The sequence below is a fragment of the Kryptolebias marmoratus genome, linkage group LG14, assembly GCF_001649575.2.
Source record: "Kryptolebias marmoratus isolate JLee-2015 linkage group LG14, ASM164957v2, whole genome shotgun sequence".
Classification (NCBI taxonomy): Eukaryota; Metazoa; Chordata; class Actinopteri; order Cyprinodontiformes; family Rivulidae; genus Kryptolebias; species Kryptolebias marmoratus.
The window spans coordinates 1,333,813-1,359,219 of record NC_051443.1 but is presented as its reverse complement, the minus strand read 5'-3'; the positions used below and the strand labels follow the sequence as shown (position 1 = coordinate 1,359,219).

The 25,407-nt window shown below is 40.5% G+C and overlaps 1 protein-coding gene across 2 annotated transcripts in view; it reads right to left on the bottom strand.

Moving 5' to 3' along the window:
* LOC108244756 (synaptic vesicle glycoprotein 2C) overlaps positions 1 to 25,407 on the bottom strand; it is a 152,048-nt gene that overhangs the window by 116,003 nt on the left and 10,638 nt on the right. Inside the window, exon 2 of one of the 2 annotated variants that reach the window (XM_017431198.3) lies at positions 7,012 to 7,873. In XM_017431198.3, the coding sequence (XP_017286687.1) occupies positions 7,012 to 7,618 (607 nt within the window). In that variant the 5' untranslated portion in view covers positions 7,619 to 7,873. Of the gene's footprint in view, positions 1 to 7,011; positions 7,874 to 25,407 lie in introns of those variants that run through there. The other variant, XM_025009351.2, reaches the window with a different exon arrangement.

The window sequence follows — 25,407 nt, the reverse complement described above, 5'->3', positions numbered from 1 at the left end:
AATCATACATAGTCAAATGTACTGAATTTAGTATCGATAATTAGGGTAGCATGCATGTTTCTGACTGTGGGAGGAAACTGGAGAGCCCAACTACAGCATGGTAAACGTTACACACCATCAATCTGGAGTCTTTTTGTGTGATTTAACCTGCTACAGATTTATGATAAATGTAGAGCTCTAACAAAACAGAAAGATCTTGATTAGTTTCTGGTTCAGCTTAAAAAAGGCCCACTCTTCCTAGTCTGCACAAAGTCTCCACAATAATAAAACTGTTAACCTTTAAGTTAATTTGTTATTAATGGATTAACAATAATAAAGAAAACACAATCTAACATTTATCACACACTGAAAATGCAATAATGTTTTTGCCTGTGATGGTGATTTGATTTTGTCTGATGTGATAGCAAAATATCTCACAAACCAGTGAATGGATTTTAATAAAATCCTCAGAATCAGATACAACTGATAAACCTTTGGAGACATTCTAATTCAACATGGCCACCACAGATAACCAACTTCAGCCAACACAAAGTTGGTACAACTCAGTTAATATTATTAATACTATTATTAATTAAACCTTTATTTTACCAAGAAAGAAATCCATTGAGATTATTAATCTCTTTTTTAAGGATGTCCTGGCCAAGATAAGAAGCAGCACAATGTGCAAGGAGCAAACAAGCCATTACATTTACAGAAACAGTCCTAATAACAGTAATATTAAAATATTTACAACAAAATGTCAGGTAATAAGACATAAAATACAATGCAAGTTTGAAAAAATATCACAGTGTGAGAAACTTAAATGTCACAGGTGCAAAATGTGACAAAAGCCTCTGACAGTTTTTGTTTAAAGGAATAAGAGGCTCCAACCTCAACTTGAGCTGCAGATCACTCCAAGACCATGGGCTGAAATAGAACAAACTCATCTTTCCTGACTCTGTGCACACAAAGGGTACCTTAAATCGTAGCCAGCTACTGGCCCTGAGACTGAGTGAAATGAACTCGGAGTAGATATATGATGATAATTTTCCTAAAATGGCTTTGTATATGAACATTTGAATATTGAGTGAAGTAAGTCCAACAAGGGTAAATAAAGTACAATGGTGAAGCTGTCATATACCTCAAAGCAGGTGAATGGGGTCCAGTTTAGCTAAGGAAGTGGGGGAGGCAAACCTATAGATTGTCTCTATAGTCCAGCTGTGATAAAAACAAACTTGTTAAGAAATAGAAAAACATGTTTTCAGTCTATCCAAAAAACTTACTTAATAAATTTTAGCTTTTTTATTAGATATGTATTGTGATGTTTAAAATTAAGATCTTTATTTAGCCAACTACCAAGATATTAACATTTGTACAATCTCGATGACATCACCATTCAGTGTTTTAATAGTGGTTACCGCAGAATTATGGGAAAACAACACAGCGTTGGTTTTGCTAGCATCCAGGACTAATTTTGAATCAAGGAGAGTGTTCTGTAAGGTAATAAAATCAGTCTGAAGATTTGAGTGTACTTCATCTAGAGAGGGAGCTGACAAGATATATAGAGTATAATCTAGAGTAAAATAAGCAAAGGCCCTAAAATAGACCCTTGTGGGAACCCCTTGTTCAGAGTGAACGCATCTGACAAAACTGAGCCAAATTGGACAAACTAAGCACATTCTGTCAGGAAGGGGGGAGATGGAGGCGAACCCAGAACGCAGACTAGTCATCTCTAAATGAAAAGAAAATTATTAAAGTTAAAGCTCACAAAAACAAAGCACTGGCGTGGCAGCAAAAGGAAACTAAATACAAAATCCAAACAAGGCGAGACAGGGCAAAGCAAAAACAAACGTGGCATGACGCACGGAGCGAGGTAACGAGAGGAATGACCGAGTGAAGAGTGGTGAACAGAGACCGGTTTTAAAAGACCGAGTGAGAGGTGATTATTGGGTACAGCTGTGGAAAAGACGAGGAGCAGGTGAGATGGGCGTGGCAGGCATGAATGGAAAAACACTGAGGAGGTGAATAGTGACCAGACATGAACACAGAAAACTTAAATGACAACCAGACCTAAAAACAAACAAAGCAAAACAATCAAACAAAACACCAAGACTATGACACATTTAGTTACTGTATTTTCTGGACTATAAGGCGCACTTAAAAGCCTTCAGTTTTCTCAAAAAACAACAGTGTGCCTTATATATGTAAGAAGTCTTAATGTTTTAGTAAGACTTTGGTAAACTGCAAAGCTTGCAGCATTAATGCCCAGTTATAGTCGCTCTTTGTAGCATTGCACAGAGCTCCGCAAACCTAAATGAGTGGTGGAGGAGTTTATACTTGAAGCTTACGTCTGTGCAGTATTCTTCTGTGAGTTTTGAATTGTTTGATTTTCTTTGTGATCTCTCATAGAGGGATCATATAAATGCTGATACAGGCCAACCAGCTCCGCTAGAGCAGCAAAATCTTCCATTCTGAATGGAGTGCAGCGCACGTGGTCTGTGCAAAGTTACAAAAATTGGGAGGTGCACGACGATGCACCCTATAGTCCGGTGCGCTTTATATATGACAAAAGTTCAAAAATGGACCATTCCTTGACAGTGCGTCTTATAATCCAGTGAGCCCTATAGTGCAGAAAATACAGTAGGTAGCTGTTAATCCAACTAACCATGTTTAAATTAAAGCCAAGTTATTATATGATGTTGGTTAGATGACAGTGGTCCACGGTGTCAATCATCTATAGTTAGATCCTTATACAATGCTAAACAAGCATGTTTACTTTCAAGTGCTGTTTTAACATCATCTATCACTTTTAAGGTTGTTGTGATTGTACTGTGTCCTGCCCTGTAGCCAGATTGGAAATTGTTAAGAATGTTGTTAGTTTGAAGTAACTGTTTGAACTGGACAGATACCAATGACTCAAACCCTTTTGCTAGAACTAAAAGATCTGAGATAGGTCTGTCATTGTTCATATTACCTATATTGAACTAAAACTTGCTGTGGTTTTATCTGAAAGGCATCCCTAACTGTGAGAGATAATTAATTATGCAAGATTTGTTTCCTAAACCTTTGCCAACAGCTATTGGAGTCAATGTGCGTTAGCAAAATATCATAAAAACACTGGATAGTGGTTGATAGTTATCCAGCTGTATTTATACAGTAAACCACCATGATTAGTTTCATTTGTAATGACCATTGAGAAATTGCATTTTCTGTAAAAATGCAGTGAGAATGCTGAGTTCTGAATGACTTTGAAGACATTTGCTGAAGAAGCTGGAACTGAGTTGTTAAAGCTAAAAGGAGCAGAACACTAGCTAAAAGCTAAAAGGACAAAAATGCAAGCTAAAAGCAGGATGGAGCAAAGTGTTAAATAGAAGTTTGAGAACACCAGCTAAAACCTGAAATTGACAAAATGCTATCTAAAAGCAAGAAAAATTTAGCCTATAGGTAAAAGTAGCAAAATGCTAGCTTAAAATTAACAACACACTTCCTTCTTTCAGCTGCTCCCTTCTTCAGGGGTTGCCACAGCAAGCAAACCTGCACAAATGACTTGGCAATGTCTTTACACCGGATGCTCTTCTTGCTGCAACCTGGGATTGAACCTGCAACCTCAGGATTACAAGCACCGACCACCAAGCCACCACAGCCCCTGGCACAATTCCTTCCTTCATCTAAAAGTAGCAAAGTGTTGGTACCTAAATGCTAAAATAAGCAAATACTAGCTAAAGGGAAATACTAACAGAACGCTAACTAAAAGCAGCAAAACACTAGTTCAAAATTAAAGGTAGCAAAAGCTAAAAAAAAAAAAAAGCTAAAAGCTGAAAGCAGCAAATGCTAGCTAAAAGCTAAAAGACAAAAATAGAGCAAGTATGCCTAAGTATGCTTTCAACATGAACAATGTTTCTGAAGGAATTAAAAATTTTAAATTTTAAAAATTTGTTTTAAAGATTTTTTGTAAAAATATTTGAATATTTTGAAAAGACTTGCAAGTGAATGTGTACTACTAAGCACAGATCCCTGAGTCACACCACAGACGGCCTAATGGCTCCAACAGAAACACAATAACTCCTCTCTGGTAAATAGGATCTATACCACTCTAGAGAAGCACTCTGAATGTCCTCCCAGCTTCCCAGGTGAGACAGGAGGCTCTGATAGGCTACTCTGTCTGAGGCAGCTGGTCCAACAGTGACCAGAGTCTGTGGCTCAAAAAACATTGTTAAAAATCTACAGCAGTGCTGACTCGGTACTTTGGGCAGGTTTTAAATCCAGACTGAAACACCTCAACAAGGTTGTGCTCATTTAGGTATAAAGTCTTCTTGCATCTTACGAGATGTCCAAATATTACATGAGAAATGTCATTTATAGGTTTGACCAAAACGGCTATCACTGTGTCCCTTCTAAGTATAGATTGATTTTAGTTTAAATCTCTGAAATTAAAGGTTGTGGGCAATATGCATTTCTTTCTAGGCCTTTGTTTTTAACTGAGCTCATTATACTGATGCAAATGAGCTTCTCTCTGCTTCAAACACTGAGTCATAAACTGGAGATCAGCTCGAAGAGAAATGAACATTTCTCAATCTTGTTCTGTATTACTATTTGTACTTATTTATTTTTTATAATTTCTTTCTTTCAGGCAGGACCTCTACTGAAAATACTCTTATCAACCACTTAGAGAGTCAGTGACCTTTTTCAGAAGATACTGTATGCAGTCTGTAAGGTTCACGCTTCCCAAGTGAACATGTACACACATCCATTATTTATGCGATGTGAAAGCCAGTTGGTAAAATGACTCATTGTTTCTATTTTTTCCCTCCTGTCTCCCACAGAGAGATGAGTCAGAATACAGGAGAAATAGGTTGAATTATAAACCATCCTGATCCCAGAAGGTTAGCATTCTTCTCACCACATAATCATTAATATGTGGTGAAAAGGTGATGATTTAACTCTGAGTCTCTGTAATGTGAATTAAAGAAAGTTGTTGATGCTTCAGTGCTGTTTTTAATTTTTTGGTAATAGAACACATAGGTCAAATCTCTCTCATTCAAACATACTGACACATTTTTTTTCCAAGAGTGGGAGTGATAACACGTCCTACTCATGTATCCAAATACCTGGTGCCATGACAACTCAGTGGCTGCTTCTGCAGTAGTGAACTAGCTGAAAGTGTCACCCAACATCTTCTGTATTCTGTACACAACACAAATCGATTGCAGCTGTTCGTTTGTGTTTTATATCTTAGACTAATCCAGTTAGTTTGCATCAGTCAGATTTAATCTAAGGTTACTTTAAAGTTTAGTTTCTGTTGAATTTAAGACTTCTGGAAGACAAGGAAAGTTGTTTTACTATTTTTTTAAAACATGTACTCTCAGTCTCACGTCCTTAGATATTTAAGACCTTATTAACAGTAAAATACATTTTTAAACAGTTTACAAGACAACCTTTCACTGTAAATCTGTATTTGAACAAAGGCACAAACACCTCTGTTTCTATTCATAGGTCCTTATTTATAAATCTCTACTTGGTTTGGCTCCAAATTATTTCAATTCTCTTTTATATAGATCTATTAATTCCCATTCTTTACGCTCCAATACCACTTTTTTTTTGCATGTTCCACGTTATCGAACTGAAAAAGGAAAGCAAGCTTTCAGTGTGACGGCTCCTTCAGCCTGGAATCAGCTCCAGTCTGAACTCAACATGTCAGAACTGATTTCACTGGACTTATTTCGAGCGATTCTTAAAAACAGGCAACGAGATTCTTTAAAACAGTGTCACTGTTTTTAAATTTATTTTATATTTTTCTACCTGTGTATATGCATTAATCAACTTGGTTTTTGTAACCAGGTTGCTGTGTACTGCAGATTTCTGCCCAGGTCCCCCTTGAAAATGAGACCTGGATCTCAACGGGGTTTACCTGGTTAAATAAAGAAATATGTTCTGTTTTCCTTTAAAGAACATCGCCCTTCACTTCAGATGTTTTGAGGAACAGTAATCAGTACTAAAACACAAACCAAACCATGACAAGTTAAAGACGTAGCATTTTCTGAAGGAATGCATATCCTCCACTGCCTTACATGTCAGATTTTAGACTAAGATTATCTTTTGTTGAGAAATGACAGAGCTGTAGCATTTGGTCAAACCTTCTAACTAACATTCTGTGCAATCTCACACTCAGAATATGACTCTCAACCATGGATTTACTCCAAAGGTTATTCAGTTGTAGATGTACATGACTATTTCCTGAAAGTTTCATTAAAAGACATCTTGAGATTTTTTGCTAACAGACAAACAGAACTGACTCCACATATTAATGCAAGTATTTAAGCAAAGATATCATGCAATGAATAGATCTCAAAGAATGTGTTTAGAATGACTTATCAGCTGTAAGCACATCTAATATTAGCTTAATATCTGTAAAATGACTGAACTGATGCCATTTCTGTTTCCTACGGTCAGCTGACTGTGGCTGCCCACTTCAGATTAACTCCAAAATTAACAGGTTGTAGAGGTATATCCAGTGATTTTTTTCCTGAAAGTTTCATTAAAATTTGTTCAATGGTCCATGGAATATTTTGCTAACAGACAAACAAATACACACACACACACATATGCAAAAACATTACCATCCATCTTTCAGTGGCAAGTAATAAAAAAATAACCTAAAAACCTGAAAAAAACCTTCAAAGAGCTTATGGAAAATAGCTTTACCAGCTTTTCAGAAGAATAAATCACAAATGTGGGGGCAGTTGCTGAGGTGGGTACAAAGCAAGCTGGTAAGGAGCAGAAGAAATGCATGGAACTTGCACATAAAAATAAGCTATGGTTTTCAAAAACTGGCCACTCAAAAAACCGTCCCAATCTTCATGGTCACTTGGTTGCAAACACTCGGAATTCTGTGAAACAGCAACTAAAAATTCATATATTTTCTCACAATTTTCCTACAATTTTCTGGGATTTTTTTCACCAACTAGGCTTCCAGCACTCACAACTCAGTTAGATGCGCTTTCAAAACAAAAAAAAGGAAAATTTCAAACTTACCAAGCCATCCGGCACCAGAGTTAGGGACGCACATGTCTGTCTCTGCACTGGGCAGGACAAAGCCTACTACAAACACCTCCACACCATCTGACATGAGCGCCAGGCCGAGGACAAAGAAGAGCTGCCACTGGAATCGCCCATGGCCGCACTCCTGCATGATCAGCTCATACTGCTGGGCCAGCTCTTCTTCATCCGCCTGCCTCTCATTCTCCAGCTCCTTGCGACTCTTCAGGCTGTCAGAAACTGGCTGGCCCAGCGCCACCTGACCGTCCCGGGGCTTCCCATCATTGTAGGCGGGTACACCTTGGTACTCTCCCTCGTATATCTCATCTTCATCATCGTGGCCCTCTGTTGCATCACTAGATGCCTCATCCTCATCGTTGGCTGCATTATCAGCATAGTGAGCATCTGGTTGAGTGTAAGAGTTGTAGTTGTCCTCTTCCTCGGCCTCGTTGTCAAATCGGTTGTAGCTGCGATGGGCCGAGTATTCATCAGAGGCACGATCAACAGCTTTGTTAAAATTTTTGGCAGCTTGCCTCTTGGCTTCCTTTGCAATGTCCTTGGCACCTTTGGCCAAGGAAGTCCTGTTGTTTGGTACTTCATCCATCTTGGCACAGGGTAGTTGGCACTAAAAGTATTTTAATCCTGTTCTGTTGGAGTTTTTTTTACACCAGGTGCAACAAATATAAAGTACTATTTTTACTTCACGTTACAATGAAATGTAAAGAAGTTTGAAGCACTGAAAAGCCAGGCAACTGCTGAAAAACTAATGACTAAATTATAATGTCTGTTTCCATTGGATTGGGAGTAAGAACACAGAGATCTTCAGTCTTCTCAGAGCTCCGCAGAAGAAACCATTAGTCTGTGGGGACAGAAAGAAACAAGCAGATTTAGCTGGATAAAAGCTGTTGGCATTAAAAAGCTGACTGCAGTATTTCTTACAAGCAAACTTTGAACAAATGTTTACACCTAAATAGTCAAATTTCTAACTGATAAAAGGTGGAAATGATGTTCTAAGATTGGAAAAAGACAATGATTTAATGAGAACAATCCGTGCAAGATCAGTGACTTTTCAAAATGGAAAACAACACTAAAATAGAAAATAAAATTAAAAAGATGTAAAGAACAAACTTGACTGCTTTTAAACAGCAAATATTCTTTCATTCTCACAATATATTTTCATTGGAATTCTACAAATTTGTTTGGGCAAAAACAAAAAACATCATCAAACATCAATAATTCTTAAAATGTCATGAAGAATACCATTAGAACCAAATTACTGCCCAAAAATATCTGAACTAATGTCATTTATAGCTAATAAGCCATGCACTTCAGTCATTATAAGTTTGTTTGCTGTCAGCACAGCTTTGCAATACAGAAACAGAACTCTATCTAATTACACCTCATGCCTTTGAAGTGTTTTTGGAGGATTTCCAGGACTGCAGCACTCAGAAAATCACACATAAACTGCAAACTGTACCCAGCTCTCTAATGGCATTTGTGTACACATCATTCAGTAGTTTGCTGATGGCGGGCCCAATCACAGACTGTAATGAACAATATCTTGGGGATAAAACACTGAAAGTACATATTGATATTGAAAGCTTGGGTTGTTTTCATAAATGAAGACCAAACAATCGCAAGCAAACTAAATTTGAAGATTTCTGAAGTTCTTTCACCTTGGGCCTAGTCCACACGTAGCCGGATATGGTCAGGATTTGGGTTCTTGTCTGGGTTGTTCTTTAAGTTTCTTTTGTTTTGGGTTTATTGTTCTGTTTTTGGTTGTTACTGTGTTTAGTTTTGTCAGTTGTTTTTTGTTCCCTGGTCTTTGTCATATTCTCTTGTCCTCAGTTAATCATTTGTTTGCCTGCCACGCCCATCTACACCTGCCCCAAGTTTTGAAATCACTCACCTGTGCCCACTTCTCCTAATCACCCGGTTATCTCCTCCACTTACTCACTGGTCTGTGGTCACTCCCATGTGTTGTCTGCGTCCCCCTGTGTCTCGCCTCCTCATGTTCCTGAAAACCTGGTTTTGTAAGTTTTTGTTATTTCGTTGCGGCCTCATCAGCCTTTGTATTCCTTCTTGTTAATGAATTAGTTTTCTTGAGTTCCTTCTTGTCTGCCTGAATTTTGAGTTTGACCAACTCTCCCAAACCTAACAGATGTCTGGTAAACTTTTCATCCACATGTAACCTCTGTTTAATAGCGCTAAAAACGATTGATAATGAAACCTCCAGCCAAAGTGAAAATTTGTGAATTCTTCGTTTTTGTGAACTTTTTGTGAACTTTGGTAACTGGAGATTTAAAGGTCTGCGCATTAGTCCTTTTGCCTGTTTGTAAAAAACACCAAACTACTATAATACGTTGAATTGCAAAGGAGAAGGAGAGCTTGGAGGGCAGTGGTTTTACACCATCTGTCCCTCCCGATATGAAGGCACAATCCCGCCGCCATTCAACGTCGCTGCTTCTGGATCAGCGACCATAAAGGATGATTTAAAAATGCCCCCTATGGGTTTGGCAGTTTAAAAGAATGCTCAGTGGTGAAATTCAGCGCGTTTGTGTGCCTTCTAATATCTTCAGAGTCTGGAAAACCTAAACCTCTTTCAGAAGTCTGTCACCTGTTTGATGACTGCTTCCACATTGACCTCAGACTGAGTTAAAAATTATTTTAACTTTAGATACTGAGGAAAAAAAATTACTTGGTGTTGCAACCGTAGATAAAACCAAAGAAGAAGAAAGTTTGGACAGTGCTGTTACTAATGATGATAAAGAAAGTCGATCTTTTGGATTCCTCTGATTAAAGGCACATAAACTCTGAGCTGCTGTGTGTCTGTTAATGAACATCAGGTGTGTGTGAATTAACACTGATACTGAGTGTGGTCTGATCTCAACCAACACAGCATTTACCTTACTGCATTGTTCAGTTTGTTTAGTAGGTTTTGCCGGTTTTACCTCTGTGTGTTCTCGTGACTATTGTTTCTTCAGCTCCTGTGATCACTTATTCATCACACCTGTTGCTAATATGTTCCTGTCAAATGTTCTCAGTGAGAAGCAGACAAACTATTGTGAAACTCCTCTGATCAGTCCTGGCTTTTTGGTTTTGTTTATTAAAAGATTATGGATTTAAACATATCTGCATGTTTCTCACCTGCTGCTCGCACTCCTGGGTCCTCAAACAAAACAACCATCAGCAATACGTTACATTCTCAGCAGACACATGCATGAAGATCTTAGCTATTATAATTGATTTGATGATTGATGAACATTATTATGAATGAGCTGCAACTGTTTAGTAAAGAAGGACAAAAATGTCAGTGTCGAGATGTGCAAAGCTGTTAGGGACACACTCTGAAAGACAAGACTTGCAGCTGGAAATGCAGCAAAAGGTAGATCTACAAAGAACTGACTCAGGCGGGCAAAATACAAAAGAACACCACACTTTTCAGGTTTTCATTTGTAAAAAAAATAAATAAAAATTAAAACTGTCTCATTTTTTTTCTTTAATTTCACAATTATGTGTTAGTCTATGATATAAAATTGCAGTAAGTACTTTGATGTTTGTAGTTGTAACAAAACAAAATTAAAAGGGTATAAAATTCTTTTTCAAGACACTGAAGTTATATTGAAGGGGACATAAATTCACCTTAATCTGCTTTTATATAAGTAAAAACCTTGGCGTGAGAAGCACACAGAGGTGTTAAACCCGGGTTTAGTCCTGAAATGAGCCTCAGCTGGTTGATGTAGGGTGTTTCTGCTCATCTCTGCTCAGAGGGTTTAGATAAAACATATTCTGGGATCTGTCACTTGAACATTTAAGCCTCAGGGGCTCCAATGCAACACAAGCAGCCCAAAATGTTTTGGTGCAATGCAGCAGCTAAATGAAATAGGGAAAGTGTCCTAACGAACTTTGTGTGCAACCAGATGATGGGACACAATCTGCCTGAGGCTATGAAGGCATCTGTGCAAATCCCAGAGAAGCCTGTCCTCTGCTGTTTCATTACACTTTCTGTTGTAAATTTACACTGTAGACACACATGTGCAAAAGTACAACTATGGTCAAGTTCAAATTTAAAGTCAGAGGTAAAACATTGCTTAAGTTTTTAGTGCCAGTGTTTTATTCTTTAAAAATCTTTTTTTGGAGCTGCAACCAAAAGTTCCATTATCTTTCTTTTTGTACGGTGAGGTTTTATTATTTATCACTGAAGATCATTTTCACTCAAACATCCACAGTTAATGGCTGCTTTTCTTTAGCCCACTGGAACCTTATTTTTTTCTGTTTAAGTGTCATTAGTTGGTTCATGAATCACTTTTTTGGACAGAAATCTCTCTTTAGCATTTAGTCACAGGATTTGACACACATTTCTGTCCAACTGTTTTTAATAAGCCTGGGGCCTTCTGGGGCTGAGTTTGATGTTCTCACCGTGGGTTTTCTCTGGGTACTTTAGTTTCCTCCCACAGACCAAAAACATGCATGTTAGGTCATTTGGCATCTCTAATTTGTCCCTAGGTGTGAGTGAGAGCATTAACGATTGTTTGTCTCATTTGTTTCTATGTGACCCTCTGATGAACTGAAAAAGAGGATGGATGGATGGACAGACGGATGGATTGATAGACTTGTGCCAGTATTTGTTCTAGAAAGGCAAATTAAGAGGTGATGCCACCCTCACCTCTCCTGTTTAATTAATTCCATTTGATCTGGAAAAAAAATGCTATTATTTACAAAACGTTAATATTCCCCGCCTGGTGCCAAAAGTCAAAAGTGGATGAATAAATGTTTGTTTGTGTTTCCGTTACCAAAACATTTTATGAACCAGCAACAGTATAAACATGTTCCAAGAGTGGTGAATGTTTTGAATTGATTGTATAGCAGATAAATTTCTGCAAACCAACTAATTTTACCCAGCAGAGCTCTTGTGGGTGCTCCATGTCTGAAACAAAAGGTCACAGTGTGTTATTAACCTCACCATGTCTCAGAGTTTCAGCCACAAATGGCCAGAATAAAAATGCCAAATCAACTTGATGCTCTGCATTGCTGAGAGAACTTTTAATATTGTACCAAACAAGAAACACGGTGCATAAGCCAGGTCTGTGTATAACCCTTTGACTTTCAATCTCTATGGCTTTTTCTCCACGTTTCTTTACTCTCTTTTTTTTTCTTTCCACCAACAATTTCAAAGCCATCATCATAGTGCAGAATATGAAAGATTTGCCTCCTCTGTTGACATTTTATTATTTATGATAGGCTATCTGGTTTTCTTCTAATGGAAATGATTATTCATGCTGACATTTACAAGTCTTTCAATGCAGTTTAAGGTACAATTGGAAATCCAGTTCAAATGCCCAACCCTATCTTTGTTTGAGCCAACGCATATACAGTGCTGTGAAAAAGTATTTGCCCTCGTACGCCCTATGTGTTTCAGATTATTATTATTAATAATAATAATAATAATAGACAAAGATAAGCTGAGTAAATACATGATGCAGTTTTTAAATGCTGATTTCATTTATTAAAGGAACAAAGCCATCCAAACCAACTTGGCCCTGTGTAAAACAGTAATTGCCTCCTAAACCTAATAACTGCTTGTTCCATCCTTGGCAGCAACAACTGCAGCCAAGTGTTCATGATACCTGATGAGTCTTTCCCTTTCTGAGGAGGAATGTTGCTGCTGTGCTTCAGATCATCGTCCTGCTGCAGAACTCAAGTGTTCTTGGCTTTAAGGTGATGAACTCGTGGCCATTCTCCTTCAGGATTTTCTGGTAGAGAGCAGGTATCATGGTTCCATCAAGTAGAGCAGATCACCCAGGTCCTGAAGCAGCAAAGCAGCCTCAGACCATCACACTACCACCACCATGTTTGACTGTAGATGGGATGTTCTTTGTCTGAAATGCAGTGTTTGTTTTACACCAGCTGTAACACCAAAAACATCCACTTCTGTCTCGTCAGTCCACAGAATATTTTCCCAGAAGTCTTTGGGATGATCAAGATGTTTTATTTTTTGGCAAATGTAAGACGTGTTTGTGTTGTTTCAGCTCAGCAGTGGTTTTGGCCATGGAGGTCGTTTTTGCCAGTCGTCTCTTTCTGATTGGTGAATTCTGAACTGAGGCAGGAGAGGCCTGCAGAGCTTTAGATGGACCTCCTGGATGAGTCAGAGATGCACTCTTGGAGTTGTTTTGGTGGGAAGGTTCACCACTCTTCCATGTTTTCTCCATTTGAACATAATGGCTCTGTTTCAGTGATTTCCTGATTCTACAGGTCTGGCAGTGATGAGGCCTAGCTATAGGTAGTCAAAATGAACAAATTGTAGTTAATTCATGATTTATCAACAGGGGAAACTATTTTTTCACACAGAGCCAGGTTAGTTTGGATACTTTCTTCCCCTTAATAAATGAAGTTATCATTTGAAAACTGCATTTTGTACTTGCTCAGGTTATTTTTGTCTGATATTAAGATTTGTTTGATGACCTGAAACATTTAGGTGTGACAAAAAAAGCAAAAACAAAAGAAATCTGTAAGGAAACAAACAAATTTTCACAACACTGTAGCACTTTACCACGAGACATGGCTCCTCTTGATTGCCCAAACCTTGGCCTTTATCCAACAAACAGTCAAGCCGATATTGTTTATGCCTTTTTTTTCCTTCTAAATGGCAACTTCTCACACCTTCCACTGTTGTCATGATTGGGGTTATTATGAGTAGCACCCTTATGATGTGATTTTAGCAATCATCAAAAATTCCTGTGAGCTCTGAATCAGCAGTCCAGGGAGAGGAGAAATGATTTCCTTGCAGTCATGCAGTCATGGCCTGCTGATGCTATCCAGATACATTCATTAATCACTCCAAAACACACACATACAGTAGATGCAAGCACACACACACACATACATTCTGAAGGGGCATTTTCTGGGAAGTCATGCTCATTCCATACAGAGTGAAATAGAGAAATGATCTGCAATATGAGAAACAATCTCCAAGCAAAATACAAATGAACTGTTTTTGTGGAATAAACAACAGCAAACAATAAAACATGAAGATCTGATAAGATTCTGAATTTGCATAGGACATACTGTTTGACTATATGTAAATGTACGTGATGTGTGCAGAGCCCTGAAGGCTTTTTGGGGTGCCCGCAGATGGCTGCAGTGAATATTTACTCATGCACATCATGTGAATAAAACCACTTGCCAAGCTGTACAGATGCTACACAAGTGAGGTTTAGGTTTTCCTGGAAATAGCATGAGAACTCTATACAATGTACATATGCAGCATGAGTTTTACTCTAGAGAGAAGCTCAAGGTCTGTCCAACTAATCTTTTGTGAGAATAAGAATGGTGTGATATGGTATTACTTACTATGAATAAGTTCAGTTTGATGAAACTGCCTCTGGTGCCTTTACAATTTATCTTAATTTACATCTTTAATTGCATCTTAATAACATTGTATTTGCTCTGTGAGGCTTTCCAGAAAAATATGTTTTAACAATTTAATGCAGGTGATACATGTAACAGGTAAAGTAGGTTGCAAAAGTTTCCATCCCCTTCGATCTGAAGCTGCAACCATTTCCTTCAGTAGATGCAGAATTAGTTAAATAAGATTTACCTGAGAGCAAATTAAGTGTCAAATTCTGTTTGAAAAAACCCTTGAAACAACACCAGTACAACAGCTCTGAGTAGTAAGGACTACCACCAAGCAAGAGACATCATGAAGACCAAGGAGGTCTCCACACAGGTCAGGGACAAAGATTTTGAGAAGTACAGATCAAATTTGATTGACCCAAAAATATCCTCGAACCCTGAACATTCCTCAGACGTCCAAATCCATTATTATGAAATGAAAAAATGATGCCTCCGCAGAAAACCTGCCAATAGAAAGTTGTCCACCAAAACTCACAGAGCTGATAAAGAGGGCATTAATAAGAGAAACATCCAACGCTAACATGTATGAAGCTGGGCAGCTCTTCCCTCTTTAGAAGAGCTGCCCAGGACTATCAGAAGCTGCACATAGCTGAGCTTCATGGAAGAGTTGTCATTGCTTACAGTAAAATATTAAGGCCATTTGGAATTTGCCAAAATGCACACTAAAGCTTACCAAATATGGAAAAAAGGTGCTGTGATCAGATGAGGCTTGTTCATTGCTGTTGATGTACAATGTTAAAAATATTTTAAAAAGAGTTTTTAAAAAAACATTGTGACCTGAAACTGTCAAAGTCCTACAATACAATAGAATAAACTACTTGGGGAAACAAAGACGCTGAGGCTTTAGCAAAAAGCTTGAAACTAAAGCTTTCTACCAAAATATCGGATTGTCTAAATCAGGGGTATCAAACTCCATTCCCCTGGGCCGCTCTCCTGCATGTTTTAGATGTGTTCTTCCTTTAAATGGATGACTTGTTGCCATGCTGCTGGAGAACTTGATGATTTGGTGAGGAGGTGATTAAACCATCTGAATCAGGTGTGTTAGAGCAGAAATGTCAGGATTCGGTTTTACTGTGTGTTTCTTTTTGTATTTAGTGTTTCTGGTTTCTTTTGGTTTGGGTTTATTGTTGTCTTCATGTTTTGTCTTGTTCTGTGCCTCTGTCATCATTCACTTCTCCTCAGTCTATCTCTTGTCTGCCTGCCACGCCCACCTACACCTGCCGCAAGTTTTGTAATCATCCATTTTCTTTACCTCTTTTTCCTTTCTTGGTCGCGGGGAGCTGGTGCCTATCTCCAGCAAGTCAATGTGCAAGAGGCAGGAACACCCTGGACAGGTTGCAAGTTCATCACAGGGCCTTTCTGGGTGGAGTTTACATGTTCTCTCTCTGTAGAGACGTGAGTTTACTACGGGTACTCCTATTTCCTCTCACAGATGCCCCAGGTTGGGAAGTGATGTTAAAAAACATATTACTCCAATATGTCTATAAAATGAAGAAAAACTTTTGTATCTGGCTGTGGGCAGTTATAGCTGAAAGAAGAAACTATAGGCAACAAGCTAAAAAAAAAAAGTTCTAGTTAGCCAATCACTTGGCAGCAATGCAATGTCTTCAGGCATGTAGACGTGGTGAAAATGACTTTCTGAAGTTCAAACTGGGCATCAGAATGAGGAAAAAAGGGGTTAAGTGACTTTGAATGTGTCGTGATTGTTGGTGCCAGACAGGCTGATCTGAGTATTTCAGCAACTACTGATATACTGGAATTTTAACACACAACCATCTCTAGGGTTTAAAGAGATCTAAAAAAGAAAAAACAAATATCCAGTGAGGGGCATTTGAGTGGACAAAAAAAACCTTTTTAAGGTCAGAGGAGAATGGGCAGACTGGTTCAAGATGACAGAAAGACAACAGCAGCTTAAATAACCACTTGCTCCAACAAAGGTCTGCAGAATACCATCTCTGAACTCACAACACGCCCAACCGTGAAACACATGGGCTACAGCAGCAGACCACAGGGGTTCCCTCAGTGTATTGTAAGCCTGGTGGGCCGCCAGGCTAAGCTCCGCTTGTTTATTGTAAAATACGTAATTTTTCCCACCCACATCAACCTGATGTGTTGCTCACCACACGAGAGTTCGCGCGCCAACAGTGACGCAATTGCGCTGTCCCCGCCCCTGCGTGAAGGCCCCGCATAGTGTTGCGGCACGTGATTGTGCACCTCCCAATTTTTGTAACTTCGCGCGGACCACGCATGTCCCACTCCATTCAAAATGGACGATTTTGGTGCAATAGCGGAGCTGGTTTTGCTGTATCAGCATTTATATGATCTGTCTATGAGAGATCACAAAGATAACGAAACAAATCAAAACTGACGGAAGGAGGTTACTGCTGCAGCCGCTAAAAAGGAGTGTTTATAGACCACAATGGTTAGTTGAGCCGAAATACAGACCGAATACAGTAAGCATGTTTTGTACTTAGTGAAAATATTAATATGACACATGCTAATTCCTCCATGTTTAACAGTAAAATGATGCTATTAAATTCAGCATTAGATATGTTTTGTTTTGTTGTTCCATGTAGTGATCCAACATGCAGCCTGTGCCACAAAAAGCACAGTGCAGTACAGCATCTGTCTGTCTGTCAGAGTTCTCTGTTGTTATTCATTGGCCTGGAAGTGAGACGTGTGTTGGTGCTTTGTTTGCACTTTTTAATTTATGTTAATTTAATTTATTTGTAAATGTGACTTAAATTAGGATTCAAATTAGGTGCAAACAATTAGTATTTATTTTAATTGGATTTTTGTTTAAAAAATATTTCAAAAGTGCCTTTTTGTAAAACTATAGTTGTGTAAATATTTGAGACAAGTATTTTACAATATTATAAATAGCCATATTTTCAACTTTAATCATTTTTTTTAACTAAATCATGGCCGGCCGGCGATTGGCCACCTACCACCAGGCTTAGCCTCTTTTCTGGGGGAAACCCTGACAACGGGTCTCATTACTGTCTGCTAAGAATAGGAAACTGAGGCTATAGTTCACACTGACTCACCAAAATTGGACAATAACAAATTGGAAAAAAATTGTCTGCTCCGATGAGTCTTGATTCACTGAACTCCAGTGTCCTCTACAGTCACCAGATATCAATCCAATTGATCACCTTTGGGATGTGGTGAAATGGGACACTCACATCAAGGATGTGCAGCTGACAAATCTGCAGCAACAGCATGATGCTTTTATGTCAATATGAACCATAATCTCTGAGGAATATTTCAAACAACTTGTTGAAGCTGTGCCACAAAGAATTAAAGCAGTTTTGAAGGCGAAAAAGGGTTCAACCAGGTACTAGCAAAGTGTACCTCATAAAGTGGCCAGTGAGTGTATATTGTAAAGCATTTTGTATAACCTGGACCAAATTAAAAGATTCTATTCTGTAAATATATACTTCTTTTTTCAAGTTTTAAATGTATGACTAACTTTTAGAGTCAACCCAATTCAAGATGGCCACCATAACTAATCAACCTTAGCTGGTTTGGTCATAGCTGGGAGTCATCCCCAAATCATATTCAGTGTGCTAAGAGACTGTGTTATATAATTCTTTTAAACTTTAGGATGCAAGGCGGTGACCAACATGTATTCCTTCTAGGAATGCTACTTTCATCTATTTTAGGTTCTTTATAACACAATAACATCTATTTCTGTGGAATGAAAAAAAGAAAAAAAATAATTTTGCACATATGTTATATGTATATCATCACTGCTGCAAGGTTCTGGAAAGTCTTGAAAAACTCCTGTATTTTACTTTTATGCTTTTTTGTTGTTTTTTTTTCTTTTCTGCCCCTCTGTTTGTTTTATCTTTTGTGTTCAATGTTTTTATGTATATTTGTTATTACATTTTTACTGTGAAGCACCTTGTGGTTTTTATCCTGTGAAAAGTGGTAAATACATAAAGTTGACTTACTTAAACACAACCTTGTCTGACTACAGTCACACACAGTAAAAAGACAGAGCACAGTCTGTGCTGATACTTTATATATATTTACATCTGTGATGATCAGAAAGAAGTTAGGAAAAACTCTGTCAGGATCTGCGTGTTTTTTATTTATTTTTTGTTTTCTTGTGAATCTTGTGTCTTAGTTTGTTTCTGGTGTTTCTTTATATGATTTTTGTATAGTTTTGCTCCCTGTCCCCTCTGTGTTCCTAGTGCCATCGTTCACTTTCCCTCAGTTCATCTCCTCAGTGATTTTTCATGTCAGCCTGCCACTCCCATCTACATCTTTCACTCACCTGTTCCACTCCCTCATCAGCCCAGCCTTTATAGTCTCTGTTCATGTTCTTATTGGTGAAGAATTGTCACAGTAATGTGTAGTTTGTGTCTCCTTGTAATTACCTCAAGTTATTTGTCCTCCTGAGTTTTGTAAGCCTTTGCTTTTGTTTATTAAAAGTATTTAGTTTCTTCAAGCTCCTTGTGTTGGCAGTGATTGGAACACCTGATTCCAATAATTTGGATCGGTGAGCACATATTTTTGGCAATATAATGCATCAAAGGACTGCATTCACTCTCATGGAAAACATTCTTTTTTCAAAACCTGAACTCTTAATCGTGACTGATTTCTGCTGCATATTGTCCAAAGTCAGACTCCTGAATGAAGACCTCACAGAAGCCACTGTGGAGCCTGACCTGACATAAACATCTCTCACATCTCCAATGGGGTCCCGCCAGACAAAGACACTTCTCACAGCTCCGAGGGGGTCTTGCTGGACATTGATGCTCCTTATCCCTCCAAGAGGGTTATGCCGGGTGCAACTAGAACCCCATCTACTCCTGCCTCAGAATGGGCAGACACTGCAGCGCTCACCATTGCCCCTCTTCCATTGGCTCTAAAGGTCCCGGCTCCACTCTACTCGGCTCGCTTTGCGCGTGTTTCCACCGGCATTTTTTCGAGGCCAGCCCCGGCAATTTTTGGCCCTGCTTCAAAGCAGTGTCCAACCGGGCGGCCCTGCTTTCGTGGGTGACGCAAGCTAGCTCCTGTTCACTTATTGGTCGTGGGTGTGGTCAGATTGAAGCGTAAGAAGAGCGAAGAAAACACCGATAGACAATTTTGGAATGGTAGCGAAGTAATAGGAATATAAACAACAGCGTTAGCTTACCCTGCAATGTTTGTCCCCCAGCTGAAGGCGCTGTAAAGCCTAAAATGTCCGGTGGATAACAGCTGTCCGACTCCGTGCAACAATCGCATCATCCAGAGCTTTTCTTCCTCTGCGCCTCTTTTCCTGAAGTCTCAGGAAAATCCCCAGAAGCTCAAAAAACAGCAACAACACAGGGCCAACGTTGTCCATAGCTCTTCCGTTATTTACACAAATGCGGTAGCGCACGGTGTGGCTTTGGACCCCGCCTCCCCCCTCCCACCAACACAAGGAGGCGTTCCTCTGCTACCGAGCAGACTGGCGGGTGGAAACGCGATGCATTGTTTACAGAGCCGAGCCGAGTGGAGTGGAGTGGAGCGGGGCTCCTCAAGTAGAGCCAATGGAAAAGGGGCACATGTTTCCATTGGCTGCAGCATCTCTTGTGTCTCCTGTGGCTGCTGTCCCACCTACACAGTCTTTGGAGTCTGAACCGTCCAACATTTCACTGATGTTGTTGTTGAAAGAAGGCTGATTTGGCAGAGTCCCCTGTGTCTTCAGTGGCTGCAGCGCTCCTCGTGTTTCCATTAGCCTGTAGTACCTTCAGTACAGATAGATAGCATTTATTGTCATCGAACAGAATTCAACGAAATTTCCACCGCAGCTCCCGTGCAAGAGGTCAAATATATACCGTATAAATAAGCAAACACACAATAATAATAATATCAATATATACAACTAAATTAACTAAAGGCACTCAACAATACCAAAGAAGTAGCAGCAGGTCCAATTATGGCAAAGTACAGATAATGTAACAGTGCAAAGTGCAGAACAATATGGCTGTGTGGTGGTGGAGAATATGTATGTGTGACTGCGAGGTTATGATATATGTTGGAGGGGGGGACGGCAGGGAGTAATGGCTCTGACGGCTGTGGGGAAGAAACTGTTTCTCAATCTATTTGTTGTAGTCCGTATATTTCTGTACCGCTTGCCCGATGGCAGCGGCACGAACAGTCTGTGACCCGGGTGGCTGGAATCCATCGCTATGGATCCAGCTCTCTTCTTGACCCGGTCTGTGTAAATAGAGTCCAGGTCTGGGAGGGGGCATCCCACAATGCCTTGTGCTGTTCTCACCACCCGTGTAAGTTGTTTCCTCTCCAGTGCTGTGCAGCTACCATACCACACAGTCATGTTGAGGCAGAGGATGCTCTCAATCATCGCCCTGTAAAAGTTCACGAGCAGCCGTGAGGAAAGTCCAGCCCGTCTCAGTTTCCTGAGGAAGAAGAGCCTTTGTTGTGTTTTCTTCACCAGGTGGGAGGTGTTTGTGTTCCAGGAGAAGTCAGACGTAATGTGGAGGCCCAGGAACTTGATGTTGTCCACACGTTCCACCACTTCTCCATCTATGAGAAGGGGAGTGTGAGCCGACCTCCTGGACCTTCTGTAATCCACAATGACCTCCTTGGTCTTCCCTGTGTTCAGCACCAAGTTGTTGGCTGAACACCACTGAGTGAGCTGCAGAATCTCATCTCTGTAGTGGGTCTCGTTGTTGTCTGAAATGAGACCCACTACTGTTGTGTCGTCCGCGTACTTCACGACTGTGTTTGTGGGGTGGATGGCCACGCAGTCGTGTGTAAACAGGGTGAAGAGAGCTGGGCTGAGCACACAGCCCTGCGGCGTGCCTGTGTTAAGGACCAGTGGAGACGATGTTGAGCCACTTATTCTCACCACCTGGTGCCTGTTGGTGAGGAAGTCTCTGATCCAATGACACAGTGAAGCGGGCAGCCCCACCTCAAGTAGCTTCAGCACCAGCTTGTCTGGAATGACGGTGTTAAATGCTGAGCTGAAGTCTACAAATAGCATCCTGACGTAGGTGTTGGGATGCTGCAGATGGGTCAGGGCTGTGTGCAGAGTGATGGAGACAGCATCCTCTGTTGACCGGTTCGCTCTGTAGGCGAACTGAAGGCTGTCCAGGTTTGTGGGGATGAAGTCTCTGATGTACCTCAGAAGAATCCTCTCAAAGCACTTCATGATCACCGGGGTCAGAGCGACGGGCCGGTAATCGTTCAGGCTGGTGATGGACCTCTTCTTCGGTACAGGGATGATGGTGGAAGACTTGAGGCACTGAGGAACCATGGCGAGCTGCAGGGACAGATTGAAAATGTCCAGAAACACTCCTGCCAGCTGGTCGGCGCAGGTTTTCAGCGTCTGGCCTGACACCTTGTCCGGTCCTGGAGCTTTATGAGTGTACCTCCATCAGTCACCCATGGACTCCAGCCTTCTCCAGTGTATGAGCCTCAGCTCCTTGAGTCCTCAGAGCAACAGCTCCCTGAGCCTTCTGAACACACAGAGATCCCTGTGTCTGACACGGTATCCCCAAAGGTTCTCATCTCTGGTACAGACCCATTTTCAGAATTATTCACTTCAGAGTCACCCACTCCAGAACTGCCTGTAGAGCCTCCAGCCACTTCTGAACCATCTGCAGAGCTTGTGCCTCCAGAGTCACCTCCAAAGCCTTCAGAATCTCCAAAGCCTCCAAAGAATGCCAAGTCAGTCCCAAAGCCCTCTCCAGGCCCTGTCTCAGCCTCTTTACGGCCTCCAGGGTTCTCAAGCCTTGAAGGGTCTCAAGCTCTCGAACCTTCGGGTAGACACCTCTCTCGCCTCTGCCTCCAATCCAAGAGGGTTCAGGTGGAGTCTAACCATCAGCTCTGAAACACAGAGCCTCAACAACTCTGTCTGCAGATCTAACCACCAGTGTTGGCCAGCTGCAAAGCTGTAGTTAAGCTGTTTCCCGTTCTTGTTTCTTTCATTTATAAAACATCTCTAAAATCAGAGAAATGGTCTCCCGAGTTGACCTAGAGAAAATCATTTATGCTTTTGTAACATCTCGCCTGGACTACTGTAATGCCCTTTTTTCTTGCCTGGATAAAGCCTCAAGCTCACGTTTGCAATCCATACAGAATGCAGCAGCCAGACTTCTCACCAAATCCAGTAAATCTTGTCATATCACTTCTGTTCTGTTTTCATTACAGTGGCTCCCGGTTGATTTTAGAATTAATTTTAAAGTTCTTGTGTTGACATACAGAGCATTACATGGCCAGGCTCCTGACCATTTTTGTCAACTACTAAATAAATATTCTGCTGCCCGTGGTCTTCATTCTGAGAGTCAGAATCTTTTGGTTGTTCCACGAACACGGTTAAAAACTAAAGGGGACTGCGCCTTTCAGTCGGTGGCCCCAAGATTGTGAAACAGTTTGCCCTTGCAGCTCTGTTTTGCTGACTCTGTGGAGGTTTTTAAAAAGCAGCTAAAAACATTTTTATTTTCCCAGGCTTTAATCTCTTGATTTTGTTCTGTTTCTTCTGGTGGTTTTTGTGTCTGGTATGGTTTTTAAGGTTGATTTTTGTTTTTACTGTTTTTATTATTGTACAGTGCTTTGTGATTTTGTCTGTGAAAAGCGCTTTATAAATAAACTTTACTTACTTACTTACTTAGTTAGATGCCATCCAAAGCAGTGGCCGGAGCCCTTGCCAGTTGCAGCTCTAACCAGCACCATTTAGTCTCTGGATGGTGGTTAGAGCTGCAGCTGTGAACCACAGACCCTCTGTTGCTAGTAAAAGCAGTTAAAGAAAAGGAAATCCTACTTTTTATCTCAAGCTATACCTGAGTAAACTTAGGTGGCTATTCCCAAGACAAACAGCACTGCAGAACAGCAAAATCTTCCATTTTTTACATTGTTTTACTGGTGTGTTGAGCAGATCTCTATTCCTCCCTCCTTGAGCCAAAGCAGCACAATATCCTGGTCAGTGTGCCCTGTCCTGTGGCTTGGGTAGCCTTCATTAGTTGGTGAGGGGAGCTGAGCTGGATTCTTGGGGTAAGTACTCCCTCACCTCCATAATGTTTTCTGTTGCTGCAATAAGCAGCTACATGTCAATTTGGCATGTTCATGTCAGAATGGTCTTTTTTGTTTTCAACTTCAAGACTGATTTCTGAAAAATTCAACTACAGCTTCATAGATCCACACTGGTTGTCAAAGTGAAACTGTGAACTGTTATCTGTCACACCAGCTTCCATGTAATGTGAGCCTCTCCCACCAAAGTCACTCTGTTCTTCAAAAAGATGCATATTAAAATTAAAAAATTACTGTGAAAACAGTGACTTTTGGGGATTTATTACTATTTCATCCAAATCTGTAGGCTTTCTGGCACCAAAACATGATGTTACATGGACTATAAAATGAACATCCCTACACTGAGGCTGCATTTAACTGAAACTGTTGAAGCTAAAGCAAGTCACAGGTGGGGCTTTCAATAAGTGACTATTCTCCCTACAGACAACTACAGTCTTCGACACAAACTCAAGTTGATTTTGTTCATTAAAGTCATGCCCACAGGCCCAAACATCTAAAACTAAATACTTTCAGGCCTAAGATGGCTGAGCACTTCAAGCATGCATCCTCAAGAGACTTTAGAAGGAGTGTGAGTGCCAGTGGAAGGAAGGTTTTCATTTAAAGTAATGAATGCACACTACATTAAGCATCAGCGTTATGCCTTAGAACCCAGAGATCCACTGAGTACAAATGAAGGACAAAAACACATAAATTCATATTTTAACAGATGCTCTGATGCAGAGGGAACTACCAAAGAACCCAGCATTTAATGTGGGATTTCCTTCTGATGCACACACACACACACACACGGCTGCCTGATTGCTTGTATATAAAACAGCTGTGAGGCTTTACCAATGGCCAGAGCTTGGCCAGCTGCTCTGTGCAAGTGCTCCGCTCTTGATTAGATAGAATCTTGTGAGAGTGAGTGTGTTTGACTGCATGACCATTATGGTAGGCACAGGGACTGGACAATCGCAGGTTTGATTCCTCAACTTTTCCATATGTCACGGTGTCCTTGAGCAAGACACCTAATTCCTAACTGCCCCCCAGGTGCTTCACTTGCACTGCTCCATTCATTTTTGTATGGGTACATACAATGATGACTACATATACCACTTTCTAAAATATGACCACCCCCAGCGTTGCACATTGTAGTAAGAGTGAAACAAATGAATGTCAGTCTTTTACTTTCCAAAATCTGATAAACTGCCTGCTTCCTGTTGACTATGGTACTTGTAGCAGTAGACTTAGCTTTTCTCAGTCCTGATGTCATAAAACCTGCCTATTAGGACTGTGGATATGATGAATATCTCAACAAACTGCCAATCAAATGATATATTAAAGATAAATGATTAGAAAAACCAATGCAACCTGATACAATACACTTGTAGGGATCTGGGTTCTTAGCCCCGCCTTGGGGCGGCTCCTCTAGTTCCTACTTTCACAGGTGATCCAGATCAGGATAATGAAGACTGCCAGTACTTAAGCCTCCAGTTGAGACCAGACCTTCGCTGGAGCATCGAACCTCCTGGGTTAGAGTCGCAGCCACCGTTTCTAACCAAGTCTTGACAAAGTATTGATTACGTCTTTCTATGCACCTTGTTTTAGATACCTTGCCACGTCACGGAACTGTGGACTCACGGATACGTACCTGGGACACCTGGATACTTACCTGGACGGAATTACTGGCTAGTCGAATCCTGGATCACCTGAACGCCTCCCTCTCCTTCTCCTCGCCGCTGGACACCACTTGGACCTGTAAGACCAAAGAACCACAAATACGTTCTTCATGCAGTGCTCAGCTGATAGCAGGATTGGTACCCGAGACTCACCCTGTTCCTCTTGCTTTCCAGATCCTACCACGACGCACGCACTGTATAGAGTCACCACATTGTAAATAAACACACTTACCTTCAGCTGCTGTCTCCGTGTCTGGTTTTGGTCTCGCTCTCTGGACATTATACCCCGCGTTCCTGT